General features: G+C 41.0%; 1 protein-coding gene across 1 annotated transcript in view; it reads right to left on the bottom strand.

Moving 5' to 3' along the window:
- Window positions 1-3,999: 3,999 nt before the first annotated feature.
- Window positions 4,000-12,723, bottom strand: part of LOC145479449 (echinoderm microtubule-associated protein-like 2) — a 21,686-nt gene continuing 12,962 nt past the window's right edge. The window contains exons 9-24 of the mRNA XM_081457818.1: window positions 12,594-12,663; window positions 11,798-11,899; window positions 11,161-11,259; window positions 10,791-10,928; window positions 10,283-10,382; window positions 9,721-9,767; window positions 9,514-9,636; window positions 9,134-9,298; window positions 8,320-8,451; window positions 7,869-7,939; window positions 7,348-7,439; window positions 7,159-7,256; window positions 6,873-6,960; window positions 6,363-6,458; window positions 5,859-5,989; window positions 4,000-5,477 (exon numbers count right to left, since the gene is read on the bottom strand). Of these exons, the coding sequence (XP_081313944.1) occupies window positions 5,343-5,477; window positions 5,859-5,989; window positions 6,363-6,458; window positions 6,873-6,960; window positions 7,159-7,256; window positions 7,348-7,439; window positions 7,869-7,939; window positions 8,320-8,451; window positions 9,134-9,298; window positions 9,514-9,636; window positions 9,721-9,767; window positions 10,283-10,382; window positions 10,791-10,928; window positions 11,161-11,259; window positions 11,798-11,899; window positions 12,594-12,663 (1,687 nt within the window). The 3' untranslated portion in view covers window positions 4,000-5,342. The remainder of the gene's footprint in view (window positions 5,478-5,858; window positions 5,990-6,362; window positions 6,459-6,872; window positions 6,961-7,158; window positions 7,257-7,347; window positions 7,440-7,868; window positions 7,940-8,319; window positions 8,452-9,133; window positions 9,299-9,513; window positions 9,637-9,720; window positions 9,768-10,282; window positions 10,383-10,790; window positions 10,929-11,160; window positions 11,260-11,797; window positions 11,900-12,593; window positions 12,664-12,723) is intronic.

Below are 12,723 nucleotides of genomic sequence, written 5' to 3'. Positions count from 1 at the left end.
AAGAAGAAAGCGGGGGTACTTGTGCACGAACGTGCTCAGGGAGGGCCATCCGGATTTCGTGGTATGCTTTGTCGCTCACCAGCCCGTCATCTTTTGCCGCCAGAATACGCTGGACAATTTCACGAGTATATCCATCATCGTCATCGTCATGTTCTGGTTGAGGATTCGATGAAAGTGGAATGACCAGCTCCTTCCCGCTAACGTCGAATTTAAGCTGTGTATAGCAAGATGTGGTGTTTCAGTATAGATACTTGATAAACAATTTGAAAAGTTGTAAGTGATTGTGAACGAGCCGTAAAATAATAAGAAAATAACATCAGAAGTTACCGAGACGTACTTCAGTTGGTTTGAATTCCGCAGGTAATTTTTTTTCTGCTGCATTTCGAAAGAACTCGCCAATCTTTTTCCTTTTAAACGACCTTGCAGACTTCCCCAATTCCCAGAACGTTTTTCTGGTCACGTTGAACTTGACTCTGTTTTTAACGGGATCCACTTGCAGACGACTACATGCCACTTCGTCTCGAAGAAGCTGGATCTCCTGTCGTAACTGGAACGCTTCGGCTCTAGCGAGTGTCAGTTCCGTTACCTGGGATTGTATGATGGCCTGGTCAATGGATTCTTTCGCCTTTAGCCGCTCGATTTCTGCGCGCATGAAACGAATTTGTTGGTCGTAGGCCTCAACAAGTGGAAGGGAGAGTATATTGGCTAACTTCTCCTCCTCAAAATGTCTCGGACAGCGTTTGTTGAGGACATGCGACGGCTTTTCTACCTTAAACTTTGAAAACATTTTCGACCAATTGCTAACCAGCTGAATGAACTTCGGATGTCAACGAAAGGAAACTAAGACACGCTTCTATACTAACTATGAATTTATATTAGCATTACAAATACTTATTTTACAATAACTGTCTATTTTTCCGCGCGCTGATTGGCTCATTTTTATCATCAATAAGAGTACAGACAGATAAAATTTTAGTTCATGCAAGCTTTCAAGTTCAACTTTCAGCTGTCAAACTGTCAACTTTTTAACCAATGAAATGTTATGGACTTCTTTAAGTAGCCAATGAAAAAGCGAGAAGAACTATCGACCATGTTTGCATCATTCTGAATAAAATTCACTTATCTTTGTTTACGGCAAGTTTACGGCGTCTTTTCCCCTCATTTATTCCCGGCATTTGACCATTTTGGGGTCTTGTTATTGTAAAAAACAAATCGACGTCAGTTTTTATGTGTCCGTCCTCTTATTGATGATAAATCTCGTCATAACGTTGTCAAAGTTAACTGCGGAACCACACGCCTGCGGCTCGTGGTTCCACAGCCAGTTTGACAATGTTATGACGCAATTTGTTATCAATAAGAGGACAGACGCATAAAAAACTGACGTCAATTTGTTAAGTAGACCATTCACGATAAAACAAGGGAACAATGACGTTGACCAAGCGCGAATTTCAAAGGCAATTGACGTTATAGTCCACTAAAAGGTTAGTTTTCTTATTTTACTAAAAATAGTCCGCTCCGCTTATAAGCACACTTGAAACACGTGAAGGATGTTTTTTTCTTTTTTGAATGCTGAATAAGTCGAGGAATGAGTTTGTGATTACAAAACTGTTTGGCTCGCGCGAAAATTCTTGATTTCGAATTTTCAATTAGTCGCGGTACGAGTTTTATAATTGTTTGGCTTGCGCCACAATTGTGTTATGAATTTTAAATAAGTCGCGGGAAAGGGTTTAAAAACCTGTTGGGCTCGCGCGAAAGTGTGCAAATTTAAATTTATTGAATGAGTCGCGGAACATGTGAGTTTAGAATTGTTTGGCTCGAGCCACAAAAGCGCGAAAGTGAGTGATTTTGAATGTTGCAAAAGTAGCGGAGTGAGTTTCTGACTGCTTGGTTAGGGCGATCGTGGCAAAAAAGCGCGTGCAAAAGGTGAGTGAGTTAAAAATGCTTGGTACGCACAAAGGTGCGTGAGGTTTAAATTTCGTAATAATACACATTAAAAAATTACTCGATGCTGATTGGCTAAGAGCAGTGCAGTTCAAGTGTAACACCAGTGCAAAAAGTGTAACATCAGTGCAAAAAGTGTAACACCAGTGCAAATTACACATCGAAATTCTGGATTATGATTGACTGTAAGAAAATAGCAACTTTTCTAAGAAAATGATATCATGTAAAATGATGATGAAAATTTTGTGCTGAAACTTTGAAAAAAGTTTTCTCGAATGAGAAAAAATGGCTTCGAGAAAGATCTTCCGGCACTTCCTCCGCGCGAATTTTTTCATGTTTATATTATTAATAAGTAATCATACGGTTTTTCTCGTTCAATTTGGAGTTAATTTGCACTTGTGAGTTTTTCAAAAAGCTGAAATTGCACTCGCCGAAGCGGCTCGTGCAATTTCAGCTTTTTGAAAAACTCACTCGTGCAAATTAATTCCAAATTGAACTCGAAACCGTATGATTACCTATACAAAACGCCCGCGGATTAAGGTGACTCCATAGGGTAATCATTTATGGCGTTGCGAGCGCAAGTGTTATGTTTTGAATGCTGTTTTTGCATTCGCTTTCACACCCAGTCCTTTCAAACTTATTACATGTAATAACGAATGATTAAATAGTGTTGCTATCATCTCTGTTAAAATTTTGGGCTTTAGTCTTGAATTATAAATGTCCAAACAAATGTGTTTTTTACTGTTTGTGTGGCTTTATTTGGGGTTTTCTTGAATTTTCTTCGGTGAAATCTTCCAAAATTTTTACAGCACATCGCTTCCTGCGAGATACGAATTTTAAACACGAAAAAAGTAGGGTTTGTAAAGGCGGTTTTTTCGATTTTTTCAAATTTATGTCTTTTACCGCTGTAAAAAATCTGGTCTTATAGATTTCCCTGAAAAACGAGCTCCGACTGAAGTAAAATATTTACTACCAATCTGCCAAATTTTACGGAATTTCACCGAAGGAAACGCGAGAAAATCCACCGTCAGTTTTGCTTTTTGTGCTCATGCTGACGTCAGAAAATATCCAAAAACACTGCCGTTTTCCTTCGAGCGCGCGCAAATTACTTGAGCTTTCGTCCTCAGCGCGCGTGCGATAGTAAAACTATTGGGAGTCACCTTAATCAAGTTGTTACTTGTTTGGCCTGAGCAACAATAATAAAAGTCAGGAATGAGTTTTAGAACCAGTCTGCCACCCCTCTGGTAGCGTTTGTTTCGAAATGGCAAGTAATTTGAGCCCCAACTTCCTCCGGAAAATATGCGCTAGAACAAATATCCCCCTCCGTGACCCGGTAGGTAGTCATTGTCTTTGACAACAATTTCACTTACCCTCCACCAGAGAGAATGGCGTTTGTTGTTTCGATCATCTAAGGACCGATTTACACAATACGACTTTGTCGCATGCGACAAGTTTACGACAGGCCTACGACATGAATTGTATCGTGTAAATCAAACCTACAACTCGCTTATACGACTGTTGTGTGCGTCAAAAGATTGTCGTAGGATTTTAAAACATGTTTTAAAACGCTGTGACTGTCGTAGCCGAAATCGATAGAAAATGACGTATTTTGTGACAAATTTCTACTGAGTAGGGGACGAAAGAGAAGTTTTCTTCCGCCAAAATGGCGGACGAAGTTGTTGACTGATTCACATCAAGTCGTTTCTCGAAAAGTACTGAACGGATTAAAGCGAAAAACATCTCGTTAGAAAGGTTTTTCAAAGCGCAGGACAGCTAAAATATTTGTTTACCGTTTTTTAGAACTTTAGCTCCGTAAATCCCGGTGCAAACCTTTGCATATTAAGTTTTGTGAGTGAAAATGTCGTGCGCGTGTAAATGGTCCTAAGTCATGTCGTAGGCCTGTCGTAAGTTTGTCGCATGCGTCAAAGTCGTACCGTGTAAATCGGTCCTAAGACAATTTCAAATCTCGCGCTCGGTTGATCAGCTAACTGGTAGGCTCTTTCAACCCTTTGTTTTTCTCACAAAAAAGGCCGATGTCGTCGAACAATAGCAATGACCACGGAAGGTGTGTCTAGCCGGCATAATCTCTATGAAAGAGTTAAACATTAAAATAGGCGAGTGCACCTATAAAAACATTTGTATGGGACGTTGATATCAAGACCAGTATCGGTATTGTAGGCGTTACTACATTTGCCAAGGATGTTAGATTCCATACGCGCAGCAACCTTATCTTTGTCAGTGGGCAGTTTTTTAACGTGTTTTTCTTCGACTCGTAGCAAAATGGTGAAGTTTTCAGGGGTGAACTCCAACTCTGGTTGAGCAAAATCTATACTAATTGAACGTGTAAGCTTTTGAGCTTTTTTCACCCTACTCGGTGAGTGCTGTGGGATGGCGACTCTGAACCAAGAGCGCCTAATGTATCTAGATCCGATACATGGTAACAATACTGTAACCACGCCATCAACCCATTTCTTTTAAAATCCTGCTCCCTTACACACGCTGGTTATTCCAGCCTTCATTTTGAAGCTATTTTGGCTCGTAACGGGAAAGACAACTTACAAACAATCGTTTGAACATGATTGCTTTTATGCCCATCAGGTTATAGATTTCTATCTTCATGAGCTATACCCTTTTTTATATTTGATGATATTAAAGAAAATTAACACAATAAAACCCTCACATGGAACATTGAATTACGATTTTATTGTGGATGTATACAAACTGGACATACCAGTGTGTCTGTACAATTGTTTTGTTGTGTGAGTACAAGCTAGAGGATTATGAACGAAACGTCAAAATAGCCTCTCACGCAAGGAACTACCTCTAACATTTGCCCCACTGTTATTTTAGTACGATATACTGTGTACTGCGAAGGCGCAAAATGTTAATAATAGACACTAGTTTGTCTGTCACTAACGGCCGAAACTACAATAGTTCCTGTCAACGGCTGATGAGGGCGATATCTCGCCATAAGCAGTTCAAGCCTCTATGATCTTCTCCCTCAGCATACCACCAATAGACCAATTTCGATATATTAAAATTCAGCCTAAAACAATAGACCTCAGCACGAGGCTTCTCAAACCCAGTGTTCTAATGAAGCGTAACGTTCTCCAGAAACGAATTCCCGGAACAGCTACTTGATCGCCCGTCCCTGGGGCATACCTTACATTTGAGACTGCGTGAACTATCAGACAGCGAAAAACCTTGCTAAAGAGTCCCCAGACAAAATATATTTCATATTGCCAATTTAAAAGGAGAATACTACTTTTTCATGAACGGGAATTTTACGTATTTCGTGTGAGTCATAACACACTCCCTTTGCCATTAATTAATTAAAAATACTTTATACAGCAGCTTTATTGTCTTAAATAACCGTGATTTGCGCGGTACCACGATCCTGATTACGCGGAATTCACGATTTTCCATTGCATGGTACTCGCATCCCGACCGCCTACGGAGATGAGTCGGGTGTCATCGGAAAGGAACCGTACATTCATGACATGCGCACTGTGACCCTGCACAATTTTGGGCTCGGCCTGAAAACAAGCAAGCAAACAAACAAATTAAATATCAAACTTGTTAGCAGAGCTGCGGACCACAGTGATCTACAAATTGGATCACGGGCAAAGAGTACAAATTCATTTGGCCATCGTTTAGTTTCAAAAATTGGTGGCAATCAGTCAGTCAAGTAAAAATAAAGTGACTCTCAGAAGGCATATGTCAGATTTGAGCACAAAGGAAGACCAGTCTTACAATCGGCTTTTTTGAGGCCCTGCATGTTCGCCCGGCCTGGTAGTCTATATTAAATGTCTATAGGTTCTATACAGTCTACATGGTTTTTCCACCTAACACACAGACAGCGGTAAGAAGACTTGACAACGAACAAAATAGGAGAATAAGCGTAAGTAACTACGCACCTTTTCACTGACACAGGGATATCTGTACAGATTTACGTTGCCGAAGTCATCACCGGTTGCAACTAACTGTTTTCCTTTCGCGCGGTCCACAGAGTTCACATCTGTTCCGTCTGCTCCATCTGGCCAGATTCCTGAGAGAGAAAAGAGAGAGAAAGATGGGTTTGCAAAACGGCAATGAACGAATAAAATCCTCGCTTTTCTTCTGTGACGAGCCGTGAGGGACAAATCCTCCTTACGTTCTACGCTCGATTTCGGCCGATCATTTTTTACCAATTAGAAACAACAGGGCCACCCAAGACGTTATCTCGTGAGCTGGTCGATTCAGAGACACGTACTGAGCTAAAACCACAGGTTCAAACAGTTTTCACGGACAAGAATCCGAATGCAACTGAAACTAAAGTTGTTCCGCCGAGTCACTGGGCTAATATTGATAATAATATTGCAGTCGTCGAGTGATGTATATACTTTGGTCAATCACTAGGGTAGTATTGACATGCTACTCACCAATAACAGGGTAACCCAACACACAATTGTGTGTGGCCCACTCCGTATTGCGCATGCTCTCTGCCTGGGTTATCTGTTCTCCCTGCAAGGGGTTCCCTGCGTATGAAAAGGATAGTTAATTAAATTTCTTCTGACAGTCTGAACATTGCTTTAATCGTGTCAGTTTGTTACGTCTTTATGTGTTTGCTGTTTCACTGCGAATTTACAGTTCCTGTACGGCCATTTTCGTCGTTATCAGGCCGAGCCTTTAGATTACCTTACACTGTTTTAGAGTCTCTTCATTTGCAGCGATATCCTCTTGACTCGCGACCCAAATATCAGCACTAAAAACAACCTTACTAGAGCACTGACAACTGCTACAAAATGGATAATGATAATGAAAATTTCTTGGGGTGTTCTTTCTACGAGCATTTGTACAACTCGTTAACGGTTTATTTGTTTCCACTACCGCTGAAGTATCTTTGCTATGTTCTGTGGCAATATGTAAAGTTAACAAGACACGACTCTTACAGAATAGTAATTCGTAGTCTCTAGATGTGCTTTGAAGTTTTTCTCCATCCTTGGACCAGTCTAAGTGACTCACAGAACTCGTGTGACCCTGCGAAAACAACGGAAAATTAAGAGCTACACACGCTATTTAAGACTTGCAATGACCAAGTTTCAAAACAATATGCAGAACTATCAATCTGCAAAACCCAACGATTTAGAACAAAATTATGGATGTGCATCTTATCTCCAAAACACAAGACAAGGACAAAGCAACACCAACTAACGGAAACATGGGTTACTGCATTACCTTGCAACGAGCTTTAAGAGAAACCGACTTTCCTCCATTTTGTAGTTCATATATGTATACATCGTTGTCGTGGCAGCCAAGAGCTATGTGACTTCCATCTAGAAACAAAACACGGAAACGTATACTAGGTCTGTTTCAGCTACACAAAAGCTCACACATTGAATCGCTTAGTGACAATAGGCCGTTTACCTGGGGAGAATTGAATTTCTGATATTGTCTCCGGAGGTTCAGATTTTCGCACAAGAATAGCCTCTCCAGTCGTTGCATTTAACAGCATCCACCTGAAAGGAAAGAAATTAACTGCATCAACGGTGGCGTTACTTTGCTTACTGCACCATCTGGATATCATTTTCATCAATCTTGTACGAACGTTCATCAATCCCTTTTAAAGTTTACAATAGTTTAGTCAGTAGAGGTGCGGTGGATTCCGGATCGAGTGATCTCAGTTTGAGCCCTGGCCGGGGCCATTGTGTTATGTTCTTGGGCAAGACACAACTCCCACAGTTCTTCCCTCCACCAAGGTGTCTAAATAGGTAACGGTGAATTTAATGGCGGGGGTAACCCAATTCAACTCCAGTTTACTAGCACCCCATCCAGGGGGAGTAGAATACTCTTAGTCGCTTGGTGCCACAGAAATCGGGATAAGCTCCAGCTGTATAGACCACTTGGCTTTTACCTATAGTTTAGTTACTGAGTACTTTGATTCTTACCCTCCTTTTTTGAATCCAACAGCCACAGAGCTACCATCAGGATGAAAAGCAGCCGCCTGCAGAGCTGATGCCTGCAACATGACAGAAAAACTCCAATTCAAGGGTCCATTAGTCAGTAAAGTGTATTGTAGCATATTTTAATAGACGAGTTCAAATAAATCCAGTCCGTCGACAGGCTTAGATGCAAGTGTAGCCTGAGATCGCTCTCTCTCTCTCACTGTCTGATAATCTTTTCTCTCACGCTATCCTATCCCGGCCCACCCTGAATCAAACATGGCGGCTCGGTGAACGAGCGCGAGCTCATAATGCCAGTGCCTTGCGCTCCCCAATAATACGTCTGCACTGTGATCTTGAGGTTTGTTTCGGGTGATAGTTGACGAAGAGCTTGTTGGAAAATACGAAATCACACAGAAATTGCAACAGAAGTGAAGTTTATGTGAAATGGACTTACCAACTTATTATTCGTCCACACGACACGTCGGTCAGCGGCATTCCACAATCGAACTATCTTATCATTTCCGGCCGTGGCAAACACGGGAGTACTGGGATGAGCTGCAAGTCCTCTTAGATCTTGACAATGACCCTACAAAACGTGATTTAGCGTCACATTAAAAATCAGCGAAACTTTCAACTGACAACTGATTCAGTGTTCTGGTAGTGTAAAGTAGTCTCGAGTGAAACGTAAATTCTAAAATAAAACATGCATGTAAAACAAAGGGCAACACTGTGAGTGTGAATTCGAAAGGTCAAATTTAGCCAAAAGACAGTTGCATCAATGGAAATCTGAGAAATGGTACAGTTTTGTATAACGGTTATTTGCATACTAGAGCACTGAAGTTAGCGAAGGGGTGCTATCATGAACTGCGTACGCTCGAGCCAGAGGTTGTGATCTCAAATTGAGAAGGTCGCGCAGACTTTTCAAACTTGAAACCTTGTCTTGGAAAATCACTGCAAGACAATTAGCTCTACTAACAAGAATTATCTCCTAAAATACCTTCCTCTTGGTTTTCTAGGTGCATTTCGTATATGAGCGAAAGTAGTTAGAATTTTGGGACCGTTTTCACCAAAAGAACGCAGCAAAATCCCACTGATAGGCAAGATAGGATATGAGAGGAATACATGGAACAAATCATGTGCGTTTATTCTGGTGGAAAAAAGGAAAGAGAGCGAGATCTTCACACTTGTCAACTTTGATACAGTGCACGATAGTCAGCCATTACTGTATAAAGATTACCACTACAAACTTCTTGTGATGGATCACTGACCTCCATAATCTTGACAAGCTTGGCACCAGCCCCCACGAGAGGCGACTCTGAGCCCGCGTTAAGTGATGTACACCAGATGTTGTTATCGACTGTACCAATATAAAGCTGCTGATGATCTACAGTCCCTAAAGCTAGAGATCGCACTCCACTCACATCCCTCGGCATCTACGATGAAAATAGATAATCAATCAAGGCGCTCTTTAAAATTTGTAAAGAGCAGAAATACTCGTATTTGTTTTATGATAAGAAACCGGAGTTAATAACCAGCCTGGAAAGACATGTACATGTAGATTTACCGTCCCTTTAGACTACATATTCATGGCGCGTTAAGCCCATGTTTCAGCGAAGTAGCTTATAACCAGTTGCTGTTTTACATTTACCTTTAGCTCGACGTTTGTGGGAACTAACTTCGGTCCTCTACTCCAGGCTCTCACTGTTGACTCACCACCTCCCCCTGAGAGTATCGCACCGTTTGGTAGAACAAGAAGAGCGTAGACTGAGCCCTAGTAACAAGTGTAGTGTTAGTTCTTCAATTTCACTGATCTCTGTTCTTAGGAAAATATCGATAAAATAAGACCCATACTTACTGCATGAGCGTTCCTAACCCCAAGCTCTTCAGCAACTTGATTGGATTCTGTTGAAAGATTTGTTAGTAAGATGAGGAACTATGAAGCCAGTAGAGACGTTTCAAAACTACAAGCTTTCAAAGATTATGACTTGATAAGCAATGACACGTAATGGTACACGATAGTACATTTTCTGCCCAATTGCTTTAACATGTTACATTGTTAAGTAAACATAGGTTAGGATAAACGTGATGAAACAAAATAAGATTGTCATTGATACCGTGAGTCCTCTTATCGACTTCAGAAAACCACTTTTCATTTTAAAATCGTTTATTTTTCTGGGCACGAAATAAAGATTGTTGTTGTTGTTGTTATAACAAATAATAACAAATAACAATTGCTCTTGCGAAAATAGCGTTTTGTCAGTGGTCTTTCTAGAACTCTTTGAGCCAGTGATTAGCTTAGAGAACTTGCGTGTTTCTTCATTTGCGTTTGTCGTGAGTCAACAAATTTACGACATTCTTTGACAAAGTCGCGCTCTCAAGGCTCAGTAAGGCTTTAGAACTGGAATTGGGACACAAACCTTCTGGCCAAACACATATGGCGCCATCAGTATCCCCAGTGATTACATCGCCATTTGAAGAGAATGCGATGCACGACACATACTTCGGTCTGTGGTTTTTCTGTTAGATCAGAATGGGAAAGGGTTAAAACGAGAACTATTAAAGCAAAATGGAAATTTTAAACGTGGCATACAATGGCGGCGTACAGGACTCCGGATCGAGTGGTCCTGGTTCGAGCGCTGGCCAGAGTCAGTGTTCTGATCTTTAGCGAGTCACCTTTGAAAACTTTCACAGTGCCTTCTCCACCCAGCAATAGAGATGCGCACTGATAAAATATTAGGGCAAGCTGAAAGGGTGCCGGGGTTGGCTCGCATTATTATTTTCTGGGAGCGCTACAGAAAGCGGAGGTAAACCTGGCATCGATACATAGATTCTTAGGATCCTTACTTAATGGAGGTAGTAATTCGCTGAGAGCCAGAGTTCCGTCACCGGTTTAGACTTCGAGAGAGAAAAACGCCTTTAACTTACACTCATTCTTCCCCTTGACTGCTTGAGTTTGTTATCTTCTAATTCCCAAAATGTCACTTGATGTTGTTTACCGCACGTGACGAACTGACGGCTATCGAACGGCGAGAAGCTCACCGCCAAAACTTGATTCATGTTACCCTAACAACGAATAGCAAATGAGCATTAACACGTATGTCACATTAGAAAAAAAATCTTGGTTTGTTATCTATTGACACTCCTCTCATTCAGACATGATTAGTCTATACACGTTACATAACGCAATAGCCAGCCATTCTACATATAGTGTATGCAAGTATATTTCCCTAACTATATCCCCCAGTTTAAAAAATAAATTGTTTGAAGCATGCACGAATCAGTCGATAGATCGTACCCTGGCCGAGGTGATTTTTTTCTTTCGTGCCCAGTCCCACACTGTCACGGTGTGATATTCATTGTCCTCAACTGATGCAAGATATTCTCCCTGGCTTCTCTGATGAAAACAAACAGAAAATACAGTGTTACTAGAGGCACCGCGTGAGCCCATCATACGACGCTTAAGCGTATGTTGACACTAGGAGAGCACGAATGGCACAGTGGCGAGAGCGCTTGCCTCCAGACCATGTGGCTCGGGTTCAGTCGAATCCCAGACCTGGCGTCATACAGTAAAAAAGGTTTGTGTTTGTCGTTGGTTCTTGATCTTGCTCTAAGGATGTTTCGCCGGGTTATCCAGCTTTCCTCCCTCCACATAAAACCCTCATTCCCAATTCTAGTAATATCTCGATGAACGAATACTCTATAGCGAGTTCATCCGAGCTCTTCCGCGTTTCGTGGGTAAATAATAGCTAATAATAATGTACATGGACTGTCCAAAAGCTTCAATTTCCACCACGAGCCCACCGTTTACTCCACAGCCAACCAGCGCTAAACCAGGATTAAAACTTAATTGAGGTTTGAATTTCTTGTAAAAGTGCTTTTTACCGGCGGATAACAAATAACAATTTATGCTAATTAGCTGATGTGTTATTCACCTTGTTAGAGAACGCCAGCGCGAAGACTGCATCTTCAAAATAATCCACACCAATCACACAAATGGTCTCTAAAGAGCTGGAATTCCACACTCTAATATGTGGCTGTCATGATGGTAAACAAAAAGAGTTAGAACAAGATTGAAGAAGTTTAGGTTTATAAATAATATTATGTAACAAACACGAAAGACCGTGCTTGACCACATTTCCAAACCCCGAGAAATGAACCGTAGCGTTGCGGAGTACTTTAGACGAACTTCGAGGTGTTTGGAAAAATGGTCAATCACTGTCTTGAGTGTTTGATATCTACTCAATCGAAACTAAAACTAAGGAGAAAACGGAGAAATAAAAACGTAAAAATCATTTCGACCTATTGAGAGTATTCTATCTTTATTTAGAAACGTCGCGCCATTGCAGAAATTATTTTGGTTTGGACTTAACGAGTTTTCCGAACATGCAGCATTGCTACGGAATCCATATAAAGGTCATAAACTAGAACCAACTGTCGAGAATGTTGTACAGTATGAATAAGCCTCAAAATTCCGCTTGGCATTTCTGAAAAAAAAAACAGAATACTCTCAAGAGGTTTTAATAAGACTTTTTCACCGAAATAATTTTTTTTGCCCATCGTGATCACGTTTTATATTTCCTGCGATAACTACAGCTACCAAAATTCTTTACTGCAACTACCAGAAACCTTTGCACAAGTGACGTTATAATAAGAACGGACTATTTATTGAGAAATTGTGGACACCAGTAGGGAGAATTTGAAATTTTACCAAATCTGGCCTATACTAACCTTTGCATCATTTCCGTGCCCCTTGACTTGTCCTGACGCTACTGTAACACCATCGGGGTGAACACACAAACTGCAATGAAAAGACGTTATTGATACTGTCAATAGTCAGAGTTCTTTTGATCCCAATTGT

Source organism: Orbicella franksi, chromosome 2, assembly GCF_964199315.1.
Source record: "Orbicella franksi chromosome 2, jaOrbFran1.1, whole genome shotgun sequence".
NCBI lineage: Eukaryota > Metazoa > Cnidaria > Anthozoa > Scleractinia > Merulinidae > Orbicella > Orbicella franksi.
Note: the sequence above shows the minus strand (reverse complement) of the source record. Positions and strands in the feature narration are given on the sequence as shown.